Below are 26,105 nucleotides of genomic sequence, written 5' to 3'. Positions count from 1 at the left end.
CCACCTCCCTGGGTAGGGATATCCCTGCAGTGCCTCTCGTAGCACGAGTTGCTGCTTCCTGCTGTGACGTGGTGGGATGCCTCTAACGCAGCAAGCTGCCGTGGGAAGCAGCTTTGGGATGCTCGTCCCCAGCTGCCCCCGGTCTCCAGTTCCACATGCAGATCCTTGTGCTTCCCGGCTCCCCCGTGCTGTGGCTGGAAGGGTGGAGCCTTGCTGTTGTAGGATGTGTCCGGAGCAGGGACTTCACCTACAAAGCAGCTCGCCGAGGTGTGCAGAGTCCTGTGACTGCGAGGTTTTCTCCCTGCTTGCCAAACGTTCCTGCCTGCTAGCTGCTCTTACCCGGTTGGACGTGGTGCTCAGGGACGTGGTCTAGTGGGTGGCGGTGGTGGTAGGGGCATGGTTGGACCGCGTGATGGTGGAGGGCTTTTCCAACCTTAATGATTCTCTGATTAATGTACACTAATTCCTATTTTCTTGTGCTTTACTGTGTAGTTCTTGAGCAAGGCTCCTGTTGCCCAACAGGACGTGACGGGTCATACTGGAGTTCAGGTTCCTTACCTGGTCGTTTGAGAGTTTTATGGGATGCATTAGGGAGGAAAAATCAAGTGCTCAGACTATCTTTTACGATGTTTGCATAATTAATTTTGTTTTGACCTAGTAATTATGGTTAAGTTTTCCCACGTGGTGGCTGACAATTTTGCAATGTGTTCCTGGCACTTTGCATAGAATGCATGTAAAGAAAAAACAAATAAACAAATAAACATATTTCACCTGTCAGATAATTCGCTGTAATTCAGAGGGTTGTGCTGTCTTCTTGGTAAAGCTTCAGCATTTATTTTGTGAGGTTTTAAGCATCAGTGAGGCCAACCTGCTTCTATAATGAAACACTGCAGTATTCATGTATGGTTTTCTAGTGTCTTAGAGCAAACCCAAAAACTTTCAGACCTTCTATAGCAGGGAGCAGTCATGAAATGCCACCAGGGAGAGAGCAAATTAATTTTATTAAATGCTGCTCATACTTAGTGTAATCTAGTTTCCCAGACAAGTCCGCAGGGGAATAAACCAGTTAAGCACGTGTTTAACTCTGGCTGTTGGGTTAGTCATCAGAATTTGGTGTTGCTTTCACTGCAGCCAAACACTAAGCAGCTGACTGATTATTTTCCCAGCCATAAACCTCCCGTACAATGGAAAAAATAATGCAAATTTTCAAAGATGAAAAAAGTCTTAATCTCTTCTTTGCCCTCTTTCCTTCTCTGTTACTAACTTTATGCATTGGACAAACAAACTCATTTGCAGCAACCATTATTTCTGCAGATTAATTTCATTTAGATTTAGTCATTTTTCTGCTCTTGTTTTTACAAGCCAGAATGAGCATGATAATCTGCAGAGGAGCAGAAATTAGACTTTCCTGAATGAGATTTGGAAAAAGCTGGATTCACTCCCTAGGGCCAGTTCCAGCATTCCTTGTTCTCACTAGCACAGGGTGATGATGAAGAGATACAGACGTGGACAAACACGGCAGGCGTCTGTCACTGAGCTTTCCGTGCCCTCCTCGATCGTTCTGATGTTCCAAGGGCTGGTGTCTCCTCCTTGCTTGCTTCTCCCAGCAGTTGGGTCACACACCACTGAGTCACAGCTTGCTGCGTGTGATTAAAGGATCTTGATTGTAATACAAAGCGAATTATGAATGTCTGAATAATTTTCTCTTTGAGGATACACGGGAGCAAGTAGCGAAGTGTCTCCTTCCTGTTCAGTTGTGCTCAGCATCAGATTTTGATCAGGTTTTGGTATCTACTAGCGTACATCATCTGTTAAAGTGCTGCATATTGTTTTGATTTTTATCTTTGAAGTTATTTGAAGGGGAAAAAAAAGCCCTAATTCTTTTTTTGCCAACAGAAATGAGAAGACTTGAGTAGGATTTCACAATGGAGGCAAGATCCATAGTCATCGGCGTGGAGGGCATGACGTGCCATTCCTGCGTTCAGGCCATTGAGCAGCACGTCGGGAAGAGGAATGGTGTCCACAACATTAAAGTAAGTGGCACTACCCGCTTGTTTTAAAGTGTTGTTCTTGTGTGAGAAGCCATGGTAAAGTGTGTACCAACGGGGGAAAGTATGTGGGAATACTATAGCCTGTACATTTAATGGGAAAGTGATCTTTGAGGTGTTCTACTGTATTTCTAGTACAAGCAAGAGAAAAACAAGTGCTTATTGTACTGCAGTGGGAGTTGAGCTGTCACCTGTTACTCCTTAAGTCAATTTCTGCCTCAGTTCAATACTGTGAATTTCCATGCTTAATTCAGTGTTATGAAGTAATGAGAAAAGTAAAAATAAAATAATAATAATCAGGGCGGGATTATCTTAAATACGATGAAGCAAACACCCTAGAATTTATACTCATTTTAAAAACGAAGTTGTACTTCCCCCTTAAATTCAGTAAGTATCAGTATTTTGCTCTCAAACCTCCAGGCTTTTTCTTTTACGCTGACAGTGTACACAAGTCATTGCAAAGCTTCAAAAGCATTTGTGGGCCTGAGGTGTCCAATTAATGGTGAGTTGGTTGGCCACCATGAAGAATGCTGCTGTTTTGTGGTAGTAATGGCATAAAGGTAGCAGGTAGGCCAGGGCTATCCCCTTCAGGCATGAGAAGTTCCCTTCCTTTTGTGCTGCCCATTGAAGGAATGAGAGAGCAGCAGAGCCATAGTCTTGAACTTTTGACAGAACTACTTGTTTTGTCCTTAATTTGCATTGATTTTAGCCTCTTTTTTTTTTTTAGTGCTTTCTTGATGTAGAGGAGATATCAATGTCATTAATCTTTTTTTCTATCATGAGCAAAATGGTGGATTTTAGCATATTCCAGGGTGAGCCAACTGGTTCTAAAAAATACATCAGTCTGTGGCAGTTTTCATAATGAAAACAATTTATAATCTGGGAGATTGCTTTTAGTCTTATGACCTAATTTGTGTAAGAAGGAGTAGTCCTAACAATTATGGCTGCAGAAAATTGCCACGCTTAATTACTGGGTATATAGATTGTGAAATCTTGCTGTATCATTCTGTAGTAGTTGAGTTTTACTCTACAGAAAATATTTTCCTGGTCTCTTCAAAAGTTGTTTCCATGTTAGTAGACATGCCAGAGATGAAATCTGTCCTTCCCAGAATCAGGTACAGTATCTTATTTGGGGGGCATGTGATTGTTTCCTGGAGCTTACTTCAGAGGGTTTGTTGTTAACCATTCTGCACAAAGACAGAGGTACACCGCTTAGTACGCTTTCCTTTGCATGAAGTAGGAGTTCGTGTATGCTCACAGAATCTTTGGTGAACGACAGCAGTATTGACATGTTGTTTTGCATCTTCAAGTTTAATGGGGCTTTAATAATGGGGCTGTTCTCTGACACCAGACCCTTGGGTCACTGAATGGGCTCTTAAAACAGGGATTCCACTCTAACGACTTCTGTCCTGTGGGAATGTCACACAAATCTCTAGGTATTGGCAAACACAAGGTGAAACAAAGATTCAAATTGACTTATAAAGCAATGCCCTCAAATAACCTTGGCTTCAGAAGTCTTCTTCTCTTACTTCCCCAAATTATTCTAGCAAAAGATGTAATTTCTGCAACCTTGCATTTTTGTTTCAGCTGATTTCTGAAGATATGCAGATGACTTGAGACAGTAAGAGGAGAGATTCTTAATTTAACATGTAGAACATGTGCTTTTTATGTAAAGAATTAAACAGTTTTGTAAATATAAAACCCTCAATAGTTTCTTTCTATATTCTAAGGTAAATAACATCCCAAATCTGAATGACATTGCTAAAACTACTCTTGACAAGAAAATACGTTAGAAAACCTTAGTCTGAGTAAAATAGCACAGTAATACATTTCAAGAGATTATATTAGTAATTATCCACGCAGCATCAGAACTTCAGCTTAGGGTTCTGTTTAGCTCTTATGAATTAGGTCAGCAGGAGAGATGAATGTTGGATGGCCAATACGGACAAACAGAGCTGCATTTAGGTTATTTTGCTGCCAACGGTAATGAAACCAGTAAATGTCCATGTTCCTAATTCTGCTGAGGCTAATAATTGGGACAGAAATGAAGAAAGGTGGTTCTTAAAAACATTTAACTGGTGTAATTTAATCACAGCTGTGGTCTTTAGGTTGTAGCTTTGCCCAAAGTAAAGATAAAATTGAATGATAATGTGTAGGGCCTCTGGCAGGCATTGGCTTTTGCTTTTGGAAACTGCAGTAATTGTGTTTGATGTATCATCAGTTGGGAGCAAATTAAATTGAGGATATTTGTACCGTCAAACGTGAAAGGTTAGTACTAAGTCAGGAAGTCTCTGGGTCACAAAAACGTACAGAGAGGAAAAACAGCTTCCATTGATGTTTGTCATGTATCTAATTTCAAAACTGAATCTAGCTCTGTTCAGTCTGCTGCGCTTTATTCCTCATAGCTAGGTAATAGCCTGTGCCTAAGACGCCAAGAATTATTGGACTCCTTTCACTGCTACTTAAGTATGTGGGATTTTTCAAAGAGTATTTTCTTCCATCCTTGTAGCCTGAGGGTGATTACTTCTAACTGCAAAATTGTACAAGTGATTAGAATTTTTTTTTTTCTGTGGGCTCTTTTGCTTTTGATTGAATTACACTGACTAACTCAATTCAAGAGAGTTTGGCTCTGGAAGGTTCTTTTTTTTTTCTTTTTTTTCTTTTTTTCCCATAAAATGCATTAATGCTGTCTGGATATCATAAGTTTTTTTTTAAAAAAAAAAAAAAAAAAAAAAAAGACCAGACAGACTCTTTGTAAAGGATTCTGAAACTTTTTTTGGGAAAAACAATTCTGTGTTTTGTCTAGCCGTGTTGTTTCGCAGATGAGAAGTTACTGTATGGTGGCCATTGGTATGGCCTTACCTTCAAAGTAGGTTGTCATGGATAAAAAGCTACAAACAATACTGGAAAAGTATTCCGAACGTCTGCAAATAAAGGCTATTCATAATCCCATGCAGGGTTTTACTTCCTGTGTCTTAATATTACAGTTTGCTCAATTGGTTTGTTCTTTTTTTTTTTCCCTTGCAAGGTATCTCTAGAGGATAAAAATGCCGTCATTATTTATGACTCAAAGCTACAGACTCCAGCAACACTACAGGAAGCAATATATGACATGGGGTTTGATGCTACATCAGCTGGTTCAGAACCACAACCTGTTTTACCTGACACTATTTTTCTTACTATTCCTGCTCAGTCAGCTCTAACATCTAAAGAGATTCGTAGTACGCTACTGGAGAACAAAGGTATCCTGGATGTTAAAATGTCCTCTGATCAAAAATCTGCAGTGGTGACTTTCCTTTCTTCCGTTATAAATGGCAAGCAGATTATCCAGATGGTCCCAGGAGTAGACTTAAATATTTCAGCACCAGAAGTGACTCCAGGAACGTGTGAAGATTCCAGCTGGTCTCAAGCAAGTAGCGTTTTGTTGCGCCTGAAAGTGGAGGGGATGACCTGTCATTCCTGCACCAGCACTATTGAAGGGAAGGTTGGCAAATTGCAAGGAATTCAGCGGATTAAAGGTAAAAACTTACATATTTCCCCTCCTGGCAATGTGGAGATGCTTTGGATTTATATTAGTTTAATACAACAGTTACTCTTTGTGGTACCTGATATGTAGTTAAATGTTTAATTTGGGCTAGCAGTAAAGAAGGAGGCTCAACCTGTGATGAGGCTCTTGCTGTTACATGTGTGACAGCATTCAGCGACTGCTTTGGTTTTTTGTGTGTTTTTTTTTTTTTTTTTGTATTTTTGTAGGGAGGTTGGAGTAGTAGAGTTCCATAACTTCACTTTTCAGTTTTAGAAGTCTCTAATACCAGGTGTCTCTTTGTATTGTAATCAATGTTAGTTCATATTTTCTTTTCAATTAAAAATTAATGTTGCTATGTCTGTGATTGTATCCAAAAGGAATGACAAAATTATCTATGTAAATAGCTTTAACATAAACATAATGCAATAGGCCCTGGATAAAAGGATGTATTTAGTAAGAAACAGTAATTTCATTTGTGAAAGTCCTGGGAAAAGAGCAAAAATTGAGAAAAGTATTTGAGAACTGTTGTATTGTCTAGACAATAAATGGTTGCACTAAATTGCGCTGAGATTTTCCCAAGCCACTTAAACCTCCCTTCCACTGCAGTTAAGTTTCTGAGTGTTTGAAGCATTCTTGGAAGTCTTTGACAAGATCTGTTGTTCTTAGGGCAACATCCTTGGTATACCCAGGGCAGCAATGCACGCTTACTTTTGCTTTTAATTTTCAGTGTCCTTGGACAATCAGGAAGCTGTTGTTGTGTATCAGCCTCATCTAATTACAGCAGAAGAGATAAAATGTCAAATTGAAGCTGTGGGCTTCACAGCATCTTTCAAAAAGCAGCCTAGGCCCCTCAAACTCAGTGCTATTGACCTGGAAAGGTTGAAGAATACTCAGACCAAAGGCTCTGAGACAACATCGCTGAAAGAAAACTCCAAGAATGTGAACGATACGAAGACAGTTGTCTTCAAAATTGATGGCATGCACTGCAGCTCGTGTGTCTTCAATATTCAGAGTACCATATCAGCACTCCCGTCGGTAACAAATATAGTTGTTTCATTAGAGAAAAAATCTGCCATTGTAAACTATAACCCAAACTTAATTAGCGTAGAGGAACTGAGAAAAGCCATAGAGGCGGTGTCTCCAGAGACGTTTAAAGTCAGCCTTCCTGACCAACATGAACATGCAGCGCTTCTCTCTGCACTGGCATCTCCACTGAAGTCTCATACAGCTTTGAAGGATGCTACCCAGCCGCTTACTCAAGTTGTTGTGATAAATATTGAGGGAATGACTTGTAATTCTTGCGTGCAGTCTATTGAGGGAGTCATATCCCAAAAGGCAGGTGTAAAATCCATTAGTGTCTCTCTGGCAAATAGTAATGGGACTATAGAATATGACCCTCTGCAAACAAGCCCAGAAGACTTGCGATCCTCAATAGAGGATATGGGATTTGATGCGTCTTTATCAGGTAATGACATATTAAACTTTTAAGCTTAAAAAGATTATGCAATTCTGTTTGAGATTGGGTACCACCCAAGATGAGATTTATCAGTTTACACATTATGCTTCCTGCATGTCAAGAGAAGCTTTACATTTTCACTGTCAAGGAGATAGTTAAGTAAATCTGTAGCGCTTCCTTTAAGATGTTAGATTAATTAAAAAGTACTGAGATACCTGGAAATACAAATACATCCAGTAAGTATTGATATTCAGATGGTGCTTCAATTTGCCACTATTTAATGTTTATGGAATGAATGTAGAAAGTAAATGGAGCTTTGATAGCTGCTAAGAATGATAATTCGCTGCTAAAGAAACTTCAGGGCAGCAATCTACTAGAGATTTAACTTGTGTGAAGTAACTGAGGGGTTGTTTAGCCAGACTTGGGCATGGCTGAGGAGTGACAAGAATCTGTAGAGTGTGGATATCACTGAGGAGGTTAAAATTATGCTTACATGATGTCTGGTACACTGAAAGTAATTGTGCAATGGGAACAGATGGCTAGATAATGATGTCCAGAATATTTACAGAGAAAATGCAGATGGACGTTAATGTAAAGAGGCTTCTCAAGGGAATGCAGAGGCTCCATTTCTTATTTGCTAAGATTAAATTTAATACAGCAGGTGAAATATTTTATGTCAATAACTGAAGCAGTGAAGTCAGGTGCTTGTATTTAATCCCTTTCATACTGCTCCTGCCTACACATAGCTTGTCCTGAATTGCTGGAAGAAGCAGCTCTCTGTGGCTTGAGGTCCCTTCTCAAAGGTCAAAAACATTGAATTTGCTTGCAAAACATTCATTTGTTTTGTACCCCAGGTAAAGTCAATACATTTGCATGTAAAACTAAGGTTGAAAGGCAGAGGCTTAGCTTGTGACCTGCCAAAGAGGGCAGAGGATGTACAGCAGGACAGATGAATATAATGAGGAAAAGAAAATTTGTAACAATAGCAAGTTCATCAGAGGCCTAACCATTGTTGCTTCAATAAGCAAAAGAAAGCAGACTTACTCCTGTGCTCGAGAGCCTTAATAAGGCACGTACAGTTACTGCTTCTTGGTCTGCAAATTTGCAGCAACGTGTATTAATGCCAGGTCATAGCTCATCGCAGTGTCTATTCGTGGTGTCATGAATTTCAATCTCTTCTTCAGCGAAGACAGAACTCCCTGTGGGGGTAACTCAACCCTCACCCGATGAGCAGTTGGCATCTCTCAGAACTGAGCCTACCTCCAAACCGTCACCAAACCATGCTGCTAAACAAGAGGCAAAGAGCATATCCAAGTGCTATGTCCAAGTCACAGGAATGACGTGTGCTTCGTGTGTAGCCAACATTGAGAGGAATTTGAGAAGAGAAGATGGTAAGATATATGTCAGTGTAACCTGTTAAATTTCTGAGCTTTTCTTTTAGAGAATCCATCTAGCTTACGTGCACTGTTTTTAATTAGTGGGTTGTTAAGAGAAGTGCCGTTGCTGGTACTTCATGAGGGAGAACATAGTTGACTTGTAGTTGGTTTGTAGGATGAAAAGAGAATGTAATTCTTGCTGTTTTGTTGATGTGCTGGCTGGAGACTGCCCTTGCAAAAGCAGGAGATGAGGTTCTCTGAAGAGAATATATAGAGATCAAATAGGGATCCTCATGAAACTAAACTGAATCTCTTCAACTGGAGTGATTTGCCCAGGTCTGCAACTCTGCAGAAGTGTACATGTCTGTATCAGAAACAGCTATTGGAGAATGGCAGTATTAGTATGGATTAAAGAGATGTAAGGTAACTTCAGCTCCACAAGTCAGGACAATGATGTCTATATTTCTGTCAGAGGGATGATTTTATTCGCAGGAACAAATAATTGCATAACTATAATGAAGAGTTATAATTATAGACTGTGTTTAATTATTATAATGAAGATGGACATATTCCAAGTTAACTTGGAGTTTTATTTCTTCATTCTAAAAGCTTTTTGTACTTTCCTTTTAACTGAGTGTACAGTAGGATTGCATATTGTTAGATCTACCCTTTCTGAAACACGTTCACTCAAGTTCTTAAAGGGTTTTTAGAAATTCTAGAATTAGATCAAAATAGTATGCCAGAGTGTATTTTAGAAGTGGTTTTTAAAGTCAAAATGGTCATCTTTTCATACAAAGTAAATTGAATGTTTGTAATTAGACAGATGGTAAATGTGAATTGCATGTTTTTCTCCTGGAGTAATGTATTAATTCTTCATGTTTGTGCTCCCAAGTCTTTGCTACACTGCTTATACATCTCCCAAAAATGCTTGTTTTTGTTTGTATGTGCCTAAAATGTGGTAGGTTTCTCAGTATCATTGCACTGCTATTGTGCTGTCACAATGTCATTAAGTGTTTTTCTTAAACATCAACTGCTATCTGTGCATTTTGTTTTCTAGGAATACATTCAGTACTTGTTGCGCTAATGGCAGGAAAGGCAGAAGTGAGGTATAATCCTGCTGTCATACACCCTTCGGCTATCGCAGAGCTCATACGAGAACTGGGATTTGGAGCTACTGTGATGGAAAACTCTGGTGAAGGAGATGGAATTCTGGATCTTGTTGTAAGCTAGTAATTAAAAACAACCACCTCTGTCTTTATCTATTGGACTTGCTTTCAGGGGATTATTCTGCATATGGCAGGATTTTCTGTGATTTTTTCTTTATTTTTTTTGGAGCAGACTCTAGCTTAGTGTTCCAGCTCTCAGCATGAAGAGACAGCAGAGGTTCAGCAGAGTTTAAAACGTGTTCTGCGCCATGCTTCCGCTGTAGGGCTTTCATCCTTCACAAGTGAGCTCCGTCCCACTGCTTCAGACCCTAACCATAGGCAATAAGTAGCTTGGGATGGTCATAAGCACACTTTCTTTTCCCATTTCATATGATATATTAATATTTGGTTTTGATAACCACAGGGAACCTTTATTTTACAGGTGGGAGGAATGGCATCTGCTTCTTGTGTGCACAAAATAGAATCTACCCTCATGAAGACTAATGGTGTTTTATACTGCTCAGTAGCTCTTGCAACCAACAAAGCACACATCAAATATGATCCTGAGATTATAGGTCCTCGAGATGTGATACAAGTGATAAAGGTAAGTTTCATGAAGGCAACAAGTCTAATAAAATATGCAGTGTCCTTTGAACCGTTACATACCCCATAGCAGAAGGGAAGAAGGCTATTATAGGGGGGGAAAAAATTGTCTCATCCATCTTTATCTTGCTCTCAGTGCAGGGTTCTGCAGATATTGTGTGTGTTCTGGCTGAGAAGCAATGATCTGTAGTGACTTTGTCCAAGTGTTTAAAGAGAGACTGGGGAAGCTAGGCTATGGTAGAATTGAAGATAAATCTACAGGTTGCCAAAAAGTGAAGCCCATCCTTGAGTTCTGTAGCAAAGGAAAGATAACAGAACTTTCTTGGCATTCTCCCTCAATTTTTATACTTCTGTGCTTCAGGATTAACCATTTTGGAAAGCTGCATTTTTGAGCACTTTTTGAATGTTCTAGAAAAGTTGACTTCTACATCAGACTATTACTTTGTGGGTTAACTTGTGCAGAGAGAAAAGCAATTGTATCAGGAATGTTAATAAAACAAATCAATTGCAAGGCTGGCAAAATCAGTAATCTGTCCATAAATTTATAGGAGTGCAAGTTGTCTTTACAAAGTGACTGTTCTCTTTTAATTTTTGTTCTTTTTTTCTTTTTTTTTTTTTTTTTTCCTCCTGTAGGATTTAGGTTTTGCGACTACTTTAGTCAAAAAAGACAGATCTGCTAGTCACCTAGATCATAAACGGGAAATAAGGCAGTAAGTATTCCTGGACATATTTAGATTCTATATAAGCATCTTGTAAACATTTTTGATTACTCTTTTTAATGTTTTGTCTTTTAATCAATAGTAAAACTTAATGATTTTTTTTTGTTAGTTTGTGCAGACTTGCTAGCTAAAATATTACTGAGCACTCACCTGCAAAACAAGTAATTATTTTTTTTTTTAAACCTGAGGTGGAGAAGGGCTTTTTTTGTGAGCCTGGCTTTCTGTATTCCTGTCATGGTGATGATGATTTACATGATGGTCAAGGACAGTCAACTCTCGGAGGCTCGCGCACACCACAACATGAGTGATGAGGAAATGGAGGCCATTCACTCCTCTATGTTCCTGGAACGCCAGCTCCTGCCAGGATTGTCTGTTATGAATTTTCTGTCATTTATACTCTGTGTCCCTGTACAGGTAAGTGAGAACATGGCAGCTCTGAGTTTGGTGGGGTTAGACAATCAAAGTGGAAGACAACAAAGAAATGAAATTTGGCAAGTGACTGTAAATCTGCTGCTTCAAATTGTTTTTGAGGCTGTTAGACGCTAACACTGCCGCTGAAAACATGCGGTGCTAGGTACTGCTTTGGGCACGTCAGTCAATGTGTAGGTGCTGTGCAGTCAGAGCATCGGAGGCAGCTTGGCTAGCTCTAGCTGGTGAGCATGGTGAGGTGACCTAAGAATACTGAGGTAAAGATACAGCTCTTGCCTACAGCTAGGACTTCACTAGGTGATGGAGAATGCAAATGACAAAAAAAAAAAAAAAAAAGGGGTGTCTTCCTCTCAGGGAAAAACTGCTGCTGTCTGTTAAAAGCACACATAATGTATAACTGGTACTGTTGCTGTTACAGATATTTGGAGGCTGGCACTTCTATATACAGGCATACAAAGCACTGAAGCACAAAACCGCAAACATGGATGTGCTCATTGTTCTGGCAACCTCCATTGCGTTCGTCTACTCATTTGTTATTCTTCTAGTTGCAATGGCTGAAAAAGCAAAAGTAAACCCCGTGACTTTCTTTGACACACCTCCCATGCTGCTTGCATTCATCTCATTGGGCCGGTGGCTAGAGCATGTTGCAAAGGTAAGGAAAATAAAAATACCTGTGATGTGTTGGTCAAAATGAGTGTAGTGGTGGAAATTTTATTTCAGATAGGTTGCGCTGGTAAAATATAGTAAAATAGGTTTAGTAAGCTAGGTATGTTCTTGACATCTTCACTGAATGGAAAGCATCATATTTGCAAGCTATAAGACACTGAGTATTGTTTCTGAATGCTTTATATTTTAAAAATCAGATGAAAAAGCTTTCTTAGATTCTTCTGACCTTATTTATTATAAAATCATCTACAATAACTGAAGTAGTAAAAATATGAAATGACTTAATATAAATCTGTTTGCAGGAAGTATTTTCTTAACAAAGTAAATCACAACATATCTGGTTGTCATTTACCCTGTGATTTTTTTTTCCAATACCATAGTCAGAAAAATAAGGAATTTCTTATTCTAGGGTAAAACATCAGAAGCACTGGCTAGACTAATTTCATTACAAGCTACTGAAGCAACTATTGTTACCTTGGGCCCTGATAACGTTCTCTTAAGGTATCTTACTTTGTCATTTGCTTTTTCTGATGTTCCTTTTCTGTTAATATTAGTAGTTCACATACAAATGTTATCAGTCTGTAGAACTATGAAGAAAACAACTTCAGATTTTGCTGGCAGATACGTAAGATGTAAATGTTAAAATTAGAAAATATTAATCCTGTTCCAATTTGTTTTATTGGAGTTGTGCTAATTTTTGCTAAGATAAGGAACGAAGTGGATTTTCTCATCTGGGAAGTAAATAAAATTATAAGCTTAGTGCTCTCTGAAATGGCCTTTGTATAAGTTAACAATGTTAACTGATGGGATTATGCTTTGTGTATAGTGACAACTGTTTTTGCCTGGGTAAGGTTGGTTAACAATCTCTTGTTTAAAAACTCTAGTGAAGAGCAAGTTGATGTTGAACTGGTTCAGCGAGGTGACATTGTCAAAGTGGTGCCAGGAGGCAAATTCCCAGTGGATGGTCGTGTTATTGAAGGACACTCAATGGTAGATGAATCTCTTATCACAGGTAAGCTTGCATTTTTTTTTTGCAAGTATAAACATGTTCTTCTTTTCTTTTAAATAAATCTGAAGAGAAGTTGAAACTGATGTTCTTTTATTTTTTTTACCTGTATGTTAGGAGTTGGTAGTTGTTATAATAAAAAACATCAGCAAAAAAGCTCCTTCAGCATCTGTTGTTGACTTTTCCTTAGGTGAAGCGATGCCTGTGACTAAAAAACCTGGCAATACAGTTATTGCAGGTTCTATTAATCAGAATGGATCACTGCTGATTTCAGCAACCCATGTTGGAGCTGATACAACTCTTTCACAGATTGTTAAACTCGTGGAGGAGGCCCAGACCTCAAAGGTAGAGTAGTATGAACTTAAGCATTTGAGTCTCGTCTTACTGGCATCAGTGTACCAAATAATTTGCAAAGTGGTCAAGATTGCAGCTGCAATTCAGATCTCAACATAATGAAGTTCTTTTGCTGAACAAGGACTTTGATATGGTCCACTGTTCCAAATCTTGTCATCTTACTGAGTAAAATGTAATTATAAAGTGTGGTATGCCAAATGTGCTGAAAACCGAAGGTGTGATTATATCTATGTCTGAAGGCATAGAAGAGAATAAGTGTGACGTTGCTGAAGCTGACACTCGTTTCTTCTTCATAGGCTCCTATTCAGCAATTTGCAGACAAACTTAGTGGCTACTTTGTGCCTTTTATTGTGGCTGTTTCTGTGGTTACCCTTTTTGCCTGGATTATAATTGGATTTGTGGATTTCGAAATAGTAGAAAAATACTTTATGGTAAGTAAATCTCGTTAAACACCTTCTGAAATATTTCAGAAATAATTAGTCTGCAAATGTATTAGGTTGCAACAGCTCCATTTTTGGATTATTCTTGCAGGCAGTTGCTTGGGGGGAGAATAACCCATATGAAATTATTATATTTTTCAGCTATATATTACACTACAGAACCATTCTGACATTTCTATTTAAAGAGAGTTTGCAGTAATTAATCGACTCCTGAAAGTTAGTTTTAAAAAGAGAAACAGAAAAGAAAAAAAAATCTAACCCTTGAAATTTCCTGATTTCCATTCCTTCTCTGTTGGGAAAAGAAATGCTTTCACAAATGCTGTCACAAATTCCAATTCTTACTCTATTTTTCTTTATTTTTCTTACAACTTTGTGTAAATTCATCTTTGAAATCAGTGAAATTCATATATTTTACAGATGCCAGAGGAGGATCAAAATCTTAATTTGTACTTTGTGGTTGCTTAGATCTCAGGTTTCTTGGTGGACTAGTATTTCTGGTTAGAATTTACTAGTTGCAGGAGAGCAATCTTCATATCTTTGCTTTTGCATATGACATAGAGTGTAGTACCCTATATAAGGAGAAGTCCTATAATAAAACAAACCATGGGTATATGCAGTATAGAGCACAATTTAGTCACTGGTTGTTAATTTTGTCATTAATCTTAGCTTTGGCATATTTTTCCTGTGCTTTACTTTTTAATTCTAATTCTTTAATTTGCATGTTTGCATTTCTTGTTTTTTACATCAAAGGCAACATGTAGTTGAATTCCATGTTCTCCTTGTTTTATTTCGTCACTAACATGAATTTCTGTCACTAGGGTTACAATAAGAGCATTTCTGCAGCAGAGGTGATAATCCGCTTTGCTTTCCAAGCCTCTATCACAGTCCTGTGTATTGCGTGCCCCTGTTCCCTGGGGTTAGCCACGCCAACAGCTGTGATGGTTGGTACTGGTGTAGGAGCCCAGAATGGCATACTGATCAAAGGAGGAGAACCGTTAGAGATGGCCCATAAGGTAAGAAATGTGGGTTAATTTTACAAGAACTCCAAGGGCGGGTAGCAGGAGCATTTTGCTAATTCCTGTCTGAGCAGATCATTGCATGTTTGTGAGTGGCATGTTAGTAAGCTGGGTTAAAAGTGGGGTGCTCTGAGGAAAATCTACATTAAAGCTTTGTTCGTTGAATGAAATCTTCCTGGTTTACTGCAGGTAAAGGTGGTTGTATTTGACAAAACCGGTACGATTACTCATGGGACTCCAGAAGTGATGCGTGTGAAATACCTAGTAGAGAGTAACCGGATGCCACATAATAAAATGCTGGCCATCGTGGGAACTGCAGAGAGTAACAGCGAACATCCTCTTGGAGTAGCAATAACAAAGTACTGCAAAAAGGTAAATTGTGTAGGAAAAGACATTTGTATTACAGAAGAACTAATGCATTACTTAATATGTCAGAATAGACTGGCATCGTTTAGAAAGTAATCGATGTATTCAAATGGAAAGCTGGAAAATTTTGGAGCCACTTCAGTCTTCTTTTTGCTATCGCTTTTTTTAGGAACTGGACTCAGAAACCCTTGGGACATGTACAGATTTTCAGGTAGTTCCAGGCTGTGGCATTAGCTGTAAAGTCACCAATATTGAAGCGCTGCTCTACAGGAAAAATAAAATGGTTGAAGAAAACAATGTTAAAAATGTGACACTTGTGAAACTTGAGGAAAACATGGAGGAATCAATGCAGCCTGCTTTGATTATCGATGCTGATTTACCAAGTAAGCTAACTCCACTTTATAGAATAAAACGGATAGCAAGATGGACTTAGGCTTTTGGTCTTAATCGGGATCCTTAAGAATGAGAGCATTTTTTTCAGCCCTGTAGAACTGGGCTTGCATCAAGGCACATATGAAATAGAGGCGGTCATTTATTTATTTCATGCTCACGCATCACTTGGAACATTTGGTTAAAAACATTCTGTCGGTATAAATACAATTGGAAGTTGTTAAATGTGGAGCTGAAAAAACATATAGGAGCTTTCTCTAAGCTCTATTTTGCTTCATCCCAAGTCCCTATTTGCTAGCCAAAATTATGTGTGCTTACACATTTGACTGGTTTTCAATCAAGAGTAGTTCACTATTATATCTTTCAACTATATTAGGATGCTAAATTAAAGGCACTGATAAAGGGACTTTGTCTTTTACTGTCCCTTGACCTGTGATTCTTGGTCTACTGAAGTGGTAACTACCTATTACTGAAGAAATGTCAGTACTATTCTGTTCATGAACACATGAGAAGATTGGCTTGGCAAAAAAGAAAATCTCTCTCAATATTGATTAGACTCTTTAATGATATTTCAGAGCATACCGAGAGAGCAGGATAGGATTAGCTGGATAATTAACTTGCTAGTTATCTGTATGATGACAAGACTTGTTCTTCCTTCAGCTACAGTGACTTCTCAAAAATACTCTGTTCTTATTGGGAACCGGGAATGGATGAACAGAAATGGACTTCTTGTTAAAAATGAAGTTGATAAAGCCATGATCGAGCATGAGAGGAAAGGTCGCACAGCAGTTCTTACGGCTGTCGATGGTAAGTTCGTTGCTGTCTATTCATTCAGAGGTGACTTGTCACCACTTAAATAGAAACTGGTAAATACTAATGCCTTAGCAGTTACACCTGAAGTAGACTAATGGGATGGAGAGAGATGAAGTGCTAAAGCTTTGTTACACTGTCTTACAGGAGAAAATGTCACCTTTTCCTTCCCCCAAAAGAAATGAACAGAGTATTTATTACTAACTCCTGCTTTGTGTTTTTAGGAGTGCTTTGTGGCTTGATAGCTATTGCTGATACTGTGAAACCAGAAGCTGAGCTGGCAGTCTACACTTTGAAAAGTATGGGATTAGAAGTTGTTCTAATGACTGGTGACAACAGCAAGACAGCACGATCAATTGCCTCTCAGGTAAGCTGTTCTGCGTGTGTTTGGGTTTGAAGCTTGCCACAACCCAATTACAGAAAGGATGTTGTCATGTTGATAATGCTTGTGGCTAGTCTAGAACTGGTCTATGATGAAAAATGCTGACATAAAACTCAGAATTAGAGGGTAACTAAAGCCTTTTTGAATAGGTGCAGTGTCAACGTTGAAATCAGAGCTGTTTTCATGTTAGGGTTTGGTCTTTTGACTCAAGAGCATAACATGGGTTTTGGCTTTCATAATTGCATTATTAGAAGCAGAAACTTTGATAGCTAGTAGGAAAGCTACTCCTGTGTTCTCTTTCTCTACCCTTCCCCATAGGTTGGCATCTCCAAAGTGTTTGCAGAGGTTCTTCCCTCCCACAAAGTAGCCAAAGTGAAACAGCTACAAGATGAAGGAAAACGGGTGGCCATGGTTGGAGATGGTATCAATGACTCTCCTGCACTTGCTATGGCTAATGTGGGAATTGCTATTGGCACGGGTACTGATGTAGCCATCGAGGCAGCTGATGTGGTTCTAATTAAGGTAAGAAAGAAGAATGTTTCATGAAAATGAGGTGATGTCTTGAGTGATTCAGACTATTGCTGAGGTGTAGTACCATCATAAGCCAGTGCAACTGGAGATGGTCTTTGTCTTGCTTGTTTAGTAGTGGTACTTGACCTGTAAAGGAAGCTTGCCCCATGTTCTTGCTCCTACAAATTCAGGGGTAATCCAAATTCAAGAGTTGGCAAAGGAAGAAAAAATGAGGTGACCTGTGGCAAACATAAATCATATTTAAGGAACATATCAGAGTATCTGTAAGGTTACAGTCACTTCTTCCTGTGTATCAACAATACCTCGACAGAAGCTGTGTTGTCTACACCTGTACCCTACAGATAGCGCTGCATACATTGTTTGGGCTGTGGTGGCATCTGAAACGAGGCTGATGCTCATTGTATGGGCTCTACGCAGATGAAATAGAGCAACTTATTTATTGCATGTAGTCTGTTATGTCCAGTGTCTGGTAGTTAGCTTTAAAATGGGGGTATGGTGACATGATGTGTATGTTTTTTATCTCTGACTTCTCCTATAAACATTAACTTCCAGGATGACTTAATGGATGTGGTAGCGAGTATAGATTTATCAAGGAAGACTGTCAAAAGGATCCGGATCAACTTTGTCTTTGCTCTAATTTATAATCTCATTGGAGTTCCCATAGCTGCTGGTATGTGAACGTTTTCCTGTGGTAATAAAACTGTGCTTAGCCAGTAGATTACGTGGATTTACTGTTGTATGGAAGAGCATCCATTTTCTTTATTTCTGATGGATGTTAAGAGCAGAGCTCTTATACCACTGTAACCTCTGCAGGCAATTTGTGCATTCTCATCTCCCGCATTACAGCTGCTGTGGATATGCTCAGCACATCAAAATGACTGTAAGATAAACTGTTTATTAAATGAACTTGATCCCATAAACAAGCAGTTTACTGCAAGGCTGGCAAGACATGCCTGCCTCTGAATTTCAGATTGTATAAGTGACATGGTCAGCTGCATTCACATGTGGGTTCTGTGTGAGATAGGACATAAATATTTGCATTGAATGTTTGTTATTTAATACTAGACTAGAATCATTTACTTAAATAATAGAAATGGAACTAAATTAGAAAGTCCTCATGAAGTTTTGTGTTTTTCCATAAGGCGTTGGATTCATATGTGAAGAATGCTGTGTTCCTGCTCTAAACTCATTATTTTCTTTTTCTAGGTGTGTTCCTGCCCATTGGTCTGGTTTTGCAACCTTGGATGGGATCTGCAGCAATGGCTGCGTCCTCTGTCTCTGTTGTGCTTTCTTCTTTGCTGTTGAAGATGTGAGTATGAAAAACTTATTTGTTATTTATAACTTGGATTTGAAGCTCAGGTCTTTTCCTTTAAGTGGCAGAAATTGAATGTGAGGCTGTGACAGATATTGAAACTTTTTGGAAAACAATTTGGGCAAGTCTGTGCTTGGCAGTGGTTGATTCTTGCTTGAGAAGAGTAGTCAGCCCATAATATTTCAGAAGGTAGTATTTAAAAATTAAGACAAACATAGAACTCAAAAGTGTGTTCAAAATTTCAAATTCCTTAGTGCCCTTTGTATGTTTCTGAGAAATCTTGTCTGAACATGCTGAAAAGTGAGGCTTCTGAGACAACGCAGCTGTACACTCTGCACAAGCGCTGAGGACTGGTGATAAACCAAGCTGCATTTGTCAGTGAAGAATTTGTTTCCTTACTTCACAGTTAGGAGCAGTGTAGCACTGAGGTAGGAATGATAGCTTTTGCTGTCCACTTAACACACTTGGTTTCAGAGGAAGCGGAGCAGAATACCTGGTAAATGTTAGCAGATACACTTTGCTGTTACATGTTTTGCAGATGCTCAGTGCCACTAAAGCAGTTAAATGCTGAGTGATACCTGTCTGCTTTACCTATTCTTCTGCATCCTGGCTCAAAAGCACAGAATCAACTTCTGGTTGTATGGGAGACTCACAAAGCCTGAGACTTCAATCACTGTATAGTGGCTCATATTATAAATGTCTCCGGCTTGTGCATGATTATAGCACTTAAAGGCTAGCCTCTTTCCATATTTTAGCGTACTTGACTTCATCCTGAGACACATTGTCAGCTTTTCTTTTTTTTTTCCCCCCTTCCTATAGGTACCAGAAACCAAGTTCTGAGAAACTCGAGTTCCGGGCCCGTGGCCAAATGAAGCACAAGAGCTCATCAGAAATCAGTGTCCATATCGGAATTGATGAGACCGGCACAAACTCTCGTAAACTGAGCTTAATGGATCGCATCATCAATTACAGCAGAGCCTCCATAAATTCTCTCTTTTCAGACAAGCGTTCAGTGAACAGCATAGTTCTTAATGAACCAGATAAGCATTCGTTGTTGGTGGGAGATTTTGGAGAAGATGATGACACAACATTATGAAAGAATCGCGCACACGCCCTCAAAAAAAGGCAGAAGAAACAAAATGGAAAAATAACCAAAACAACCTTAGCAACTGTCTACAAGTCTGTGCAAGCAGTGATCACTTCTGGAGGTCGTTACCGATTATTTTCTAGGTTTATGGGGTTTGATCTGTACAGGTATTTCTTCCTTAATGTAGAAAACAGGTTTGTTAGTGACCTTCCAGTATCCTTTTTATTTTTTTTAGTTAGACTTAACAAAAAAAAAAAAAAAGGAGTAGAAGCCGTTAATGCTTGTGAACAGAGCTGTGTTACCATTCCATGAAGTTTGCTTTTTTTGGCGGAATGTCAAGATACAATTAAGGAGACTAAGGAACCAGAAATGCATTTCCCAGCCTTGTAACAGGCTTCTTTATGCATAGCCAAGTTTAGTACTGTGTTTAAAAAAATTACAAACTCCCACATCTGTGAAATACTGAAAGTTGTGTTTGCAGATAGATGTGCCTTAAAAACTTCAAGGATTGCTCTTGTATCTGTAGCCCGCCTTGTACCAGGAATGGTTCCTCTCAATGCCAGTCTTCTTGTAAACATCTGGTTCCAGCTTTTCACACTCCTAGCATCGTAACATCTCACTGTCTGTGATCTGGATTTCTGTTAGACAGATGACTGAGATTTGGGGTTTCAATCTTAACATTGTACCCATGTTTAACTCCTATACATCCCTGTTCCAGTACACTCCTCCTAAGATTGTGTGCTTGAAGGCTGAATGGGTTGATGCTTGCTCTTTCTCAACCTCTAAGCCAAAAACTCTATCATCATCAGAGTATATGAACGTGATGTGCTATTAGCTGAAATACTTAGCTTTTACAAAGGCAGCAATGTAGTTAGTGCTTGCTTCCAGTATCAACTAGCACTCCCCAAATGAGCCAGAATAGTTTGGTGTCACACAGACTACCCTTAAAATACTTCCAATTCAATCTCTGGGTATCTATCATCATCAAAGATTTTGTTATCTGTCACATACTGCACTGATACCAGTTGCCTGTAGAGATAGTGGGCCAGGAGTGCTCCCCAGCCCACTTATAGATCCAAACCTCCTTAGTTTGGGATATTCAGATTCAGGCTTTGTGAATTAAGATCAACTTCATTTGTTACAGAACTGAAATCTCAAAATGCAGGTTTTGATCATTAAATCTTGAATATTAAAAAATTCTCAATGAGAAATAGAGTTGGTGTTCATCACCCAGTAGCTAGCTACCTGTTTGTTACTTAATAAATCTTGTTCTTTAAATCCTGTGCTGAGACAGCGATCTAAAACAATTACTAGGTTCCATAACGTTTAACAAAATAATAAAATGCAATTAATGGTGTAAACATGTAATTCCCAATAGTGCTTTTAGAGCAGAAATACCCAATGCAGAATGACAGATCTCTGTAATAGTCTCATTTTTAACTTGAAGTCTGTTGTCAATGCATAGATCATGCATGTAGGAAGTCATAAGTAGGGTTTTGTTTTGTTTTTTTTTACTATTTTTTAACTACCAGGAAAAGTACCAGTGTATGAAAGCAGCAAAGTTGTACTGTGGATTATGTTGTTAGTGAATCAGTATACTTCTTAAATTGCAGTGAGAACAACATAATTCGGAATTGTTGCTGCCACTGGTGTAAGAAACAAAGTATTTCTGTTGCAGAATAAGGTTCTTAGTATCTCTAAGTGAATATGTTTTAATTTTAATTAGATTCGATGTGTATATTATGTTAAGAAGTGCTGAGATGCGTTACTGCAAAGCCATTCCATGAGATGTTTTTCTCAGTTTTCAGCAAGAAAGCAGTTTCTCACAAAGCTGTTTCTTACGAAGTGGATAATTACCTGAAAACCAGCAGAATGCTGTCAAACAGCTTTTAGTGCTTCAAGACCATGTAAACTGTTTCCAAAGATTTTGGTTTTCTTGTTAATCCATGCTCACTCTCAGTGTTGTTCTTGGCAAGATTCTGCAGATGAAACAAAAGAAGTGATTTGCATTTTTTTTTGTCTTTGTTTTGCTGATAATTGGTCATCTTAACCATGCAGTGGAGACACAAGGCAGATCTTGACATGCTCTCAGATGGGAGTTTCACTACTGCAGGAGCTGGGCTAGCCCCTGGCTATGGTACATGTGGAATATAAGTGACAGACATCATGTTCTTATTGCAGGAAACAGAGTAGTAATACAACGTTATATTCCTGCTTGATAGATAAAGCAGCATGAAGAGTTTACTAAATTCTTTCCAAATTAATTTTTAGAGATAGTATGAGTGGAAACCAAATTGCTCTGGAGTTTCTGAAAGGCTCATATGAAGTCATACCTGCAGCAGCACTGGTCAGGACTTACTGGCCCAGAAAGTCCCTTTCAGTCCAGTTTTTCTCTTTAGGAAAATCTGTCTGGAAATGTCTTCTGAACCTGAGTTTAGTACACAGTGCATTTGAGTGCTGTATAGCTGATTAAGGAATTCAGAGTCTAGGTTTTGAAAATAGGTTCTGTCCAGTCCTGCCCCTCCTCCCCCAAATGTGTAGTATTGACTTACGAAATGTTTGTCAGGTGATTAAAATATTTTATAAGGTGCTTTACAGTGAAAAACCAAAGTATTTTTCAGTTTGTACAGTACAAGTGAAATCATGTGAAAGGTAAATGTTTTCCTAAATATAAATGTTTTAATATGTAAGTATCTTATTCCTGTTGGAGACTGTTTGGATTCGAGAATTGAAAATATCACTTGGAAGCATAGTTACAAATGAAATTATGTATTACTTGTCTATGTTATTGTTTTCTATAACTAGCTATTTATAAAACCTGTACTTTATTTAAAAAGGGAGAAACAGTACATATGCTCAAGGCTTTAAAAATTGCTCTTTGAATCTTGCCAATAAACTTTTAAAAGTGTAGACACTTGAAATTTTAAATGAAGAATGTGAAGCTGACAAAACACAATGAACCAAGTAAACAATTTTATTTATTACAAATATTGTTTAAAACAGAAGTTCCATCCGAATGCTTTAAACTTAAGATTTTTAATTCCTTTTTTTGGTATGAAAAATGGAGAAATGAACGTTGTTATAGAATGTTAATTTAGTGCTGTTACATTTCTTTGTATCTGGAAAAAAAATGTAGTCTTGCACTTTCTATTAACTGTGCCTCTATCATCATAATGACAATTATAAACTATGTAATAAAAATGTAGCATCCAAAGACTTTTTAAATCATGTTCTGTGATCTCTTCAAAATATTTTTTGTGCTGACTTTATAGATTCTACTGCTAGCTGTGCAGAATTTCTTCCCGTTCCTTACACACTGTCCAATTTAAAAGGCAACACATGGCATCTCTGGGGCATGATGCTGCTGGATTGCCCTTCAGCAGGTTGAAATGGGCATGTACAGCATCAGGATTTCGAAAGCAGCCTTTGCATGTTGCGTGCATTTCATCTTCACCCAGTAAGAGCTCCCTCTGAAACTGGAAAGGTGAAACAATGTCTTTTTTTGTTTATTTGGCAAAAAGGTAAGGATTGGTGTTTCCTATGTATATTTTACAGCTCTACTAAACTGCATGACCTTGAGCAACATGCCCAGCCTACATGAAAGAGTAGGGCTGTTGGCAAGTGGTATTAGTGAAAGTTGGGAAATTGTGGAATAATCCTCTCATAAAGAGTGTCGCCTTACTACAGAATCAGAGTGGGTGAGTTTGGAAGATTGCTGGAGGTCATGAAGTCCAAATCCATCCAAGCAGGCCAGCTACAGCAGGTTCCCCGTACTGTGTCCAGTCAGATGTTAGTATCTCCACCATCTCTCTGCGTAAATTGGTCCTGTGGTCAGTCACCCTCTGTGTTTTATTGTTTGTTTGTTTTTAAATATATATTTTTTTCTTAGGTTTAGGTGAAATACCCTTTGTTTCAGTTCGTACCTGTTACCTTTTGGCCTAAAGCACAGTCACTTATGCAGTCACTCCATGTCCCAGAGCAAAGTGTCACGCAAGCAGTGAAGAGAAAAGTGTGAGTCCTCCTCTGTTCCTGTCATGGAGATGGCCAAGCTCCCATCCCAAAAAGGATCACTTGAATGGGCCTCATCTAGCACAAATCCCACACCTATAGGTGCTATCCTGAGCAGTGAGGAGCAGCAAACAAAGGAGCAGACACCCTTCTCAGCTCCTCAGCCCAACTGCCCTTTTTATCCTGACTGGTCCTCAGGCTGGGGTTGCTGACTGACATTTTTCTGGAGAGCCTTCTACCGTCAGCTTATGTCAGGATAGAAAAAAAAGTGCAAAGCCTGAAGAAGGCTCGTACATGTATATTTATGAGCTTTCTCAAAGCATCTCTCCAGCATTGGAACTAAACAGGTTGAACAATAAAAAAACAGAAAACCTGCTCTGTCCAAAACACTTTGTGTTCCCTGTTTGCCAAGGCCTCTGCCTGCTTCCCCACCGTGCCACCTTGAGCATCTTCCTTATTCCTGTCTGCAGGTAGATGGGCTGGAATGGTTTCTCCTGGAGTTTTGTGGTGCTGTTTTTATTGTATTGCTGGAAGGGGAGTTCTGTTTTGGTTTTCTGCATCACTCAGGCCAGAGTCTCTTCATGGGACCCCAATTCATCTTTGCCTCACATTGAGCTGGTCTCACACGGAGACAGGAGGTTTGGTGGGCAGATCCTGCTGCACTGGGGAACAGCGTGGGAAGGGGCCATAAGCTGGTACTTCTAGCCTTGTTCTAAAGGAGCACGGTGTGACAGATCCCTTGTGCTGTACAGACATGTCCATTGACCACTAAATTTAGGCATAATCAGTCTTTGTCTCTGATGGGTCTGCTGTTATGTAGAAAGCTGAGTTTGGATCCGAGTCTTTCCACGACTGAAAATTTTGCTTTCAATTAAGATCCAACACTGTAATTTAGTCATCTTGGACTGCCTCCTGTTGGCCTAATACGCTCCAGCAGGTGTGGAAGCCTCCAGGTTTTTCGCCCCTGTGGTTTTGAAAATACATGCTTGTTGCACAGAAATAGTAACAAAAACATTTAGGTCTGTTTTATTTATATCTTCAGTTATTTTGGGTAAGAGAGCATGTGAACTTTCTCGCTTCAATTTGAACAACCTCTTTTTTAAGCTATGGCTGAATTTATTTATGTATTTTAAGAAAAGATTAACCAGGCCACTTTCTTTGGCACTTATGTCCAGCTGCTGTTTGCTGTTTTGCAGCAAATTGTTTAGTGACGTGGATCAAAAGCACCTCAGTCCGCATCCTCAGGCTTCTGTCCCTGTGCCCAGGATGGATACAACACCACATCACTGGTGTGGGAGAGTTTGACTAAAGCCACAGCCAGTCTCCCAAGGTATAAAACATATCTCAACTGCATTTAGGGTAAGATCAAGCATTTTTCTACCACTTTTTGTCATTCAGGAGGTTTTACAGACAAAGCCAAAAGGGAATAACATAAGCTATATGGGTGAAATTGTGTCTTGAAGTCTGGAAAATCTTAATCTTTCCAATCCCACAGAAAAAATCTCATTCTCGTGAGCCAGTCCAGTTTCACTGTACAGACCAGCCTAGCTACAGTATCACCATAAGAGGATCACACATCAGTAAAACCAGCCTTTATACCTGCTGCAAAATTTGAACTCGCCTACAACCATATATCCACATTGCCCCATGTCTCTGTAAGCGCTAAATATCTTGGACAATTAAGTTTTAAATTAGCTCCTACAGCTGTTTGCTACAGCAGCTTCTTACCTGCCTCACACCTGCAGGTGCTTGCTGCCACCGTGGGGAGCGAGTGGTAAGGAAAATCCTGATATTCAGGATTACTGCTTTATTGAAAACAGGCAATTTATTTGGATCAAATGTTGTTTTGTTTTACCCTGTATGAAATCAGTGGAACAAATACCAGTTTGTAGAGCTCTGATGGGAAAAAATATATAGTAAATAGCACTAGGAGTAATATTATTCTAAAGCTTTGTTGTTTGGCTTTACAGAGATGTGCAGAAATACTGTACTTCAGCAGCCTGCCATAGTCGGGTAGTCCACTGGTAAATTCCGGATCCTATGCAGCTGCTGCCTGAAACATCATATTTCCAGGTTTGATGGAGTCCATTTTACCAGCACACAGTTCCTGCATAGATTTTTTTATTGACCCCTGTTTAGGTACTTTCAATATGGATAAATATTCTTTTAAATATGTTCTTCCCACCACCCTTTTTTTTTTTTTAAATTAATGTTTTTAGAAAGCGTTCCTCACTGAGTGGCAGAAGAGCTCGTCATTGTCCCATGCAGGAAGGCTGAAAGCCTGGTGAGGTATTGGTAGATCATTTCCCAGTGAGCTCTCGCCCACCTTCCCCTAGAGGGCCCTGTTTCGTAAAAAGTCAGGAAACTGCATCGGCTTCGGAAAAAGCATGGGTGCTCGGGTCACTTCCTGGGCTTGGGCAAGAGCCTGGGAGGCT

The 26,105-nt window shown here is 39.1% G+C and overlaps 1 protein-coding gene across 1 annotated transcript; it reads left to right on the top strand.

Moving 5' to 3' along the window:
- Positions 1 to 1,907: 1,907 nt before the first annotated feature.
- On the top strand, positions 1,908 to 22,856 carry ATP7A (ATPase copper transporting alpha). Its single transcript, XM_084294065.1, has 22 exons — positions 1,908 to 2,033; positions 5,077 to 5,566; positions 6,302 to 7,039; positions 8,215 to 8,421; positions 9,464 to 9,627; positions 9,994 to 10,155; positions 10,788 to 10,864; positions 11,062 to 11,287; positions 11,721 to 11,954; positions 12,378 to 12,469; positions 12,853 to 12,980; positions 13,165 to 13,319; positions 13,625 to 13,759; positions 14,587 to 14,781; positions 14,974 to 15,156; positions 15,320 to 15,533; positions 16,201 to 16,347; positions 16,575 to 16,717; positions 17,051 to 17,254; positions 17,816 to 17,933; positions 18,470 to 18,572; positions 19,395 to 22,856. Exons 1-22 carry the CDS (start codon positions 1,926 to 1,928, stop codon positions 19,669 to 19,671), a joined length of 4,500 nt encoding a protein of 1,499 aa, XP_084150191.1. The 5' UTR covers positions 1,908 to 1,925; the 3' UTR covers positions 19,672 to 22,856.
- The last annotated feature ends 3,249 nt before the right edge of the window (positions 22,857 to 26,105 follow it).

Source organism: Netta rufina (assembly GCF_964035555.1).
Source record: "Netta rufina genome assembly, chromosome: 12".
Classification (NCBI taxonomy): domain Eukaryota; kingdom Metazoa; phylum Chordata; class Aves; order Anseriformes; family Anatidae; genus Netta; species Netta rufina.
Note: the sequence above shows the minus strand (reverse complement) of the source record. Positions and strands in the feature narration are given on the sequence as shown.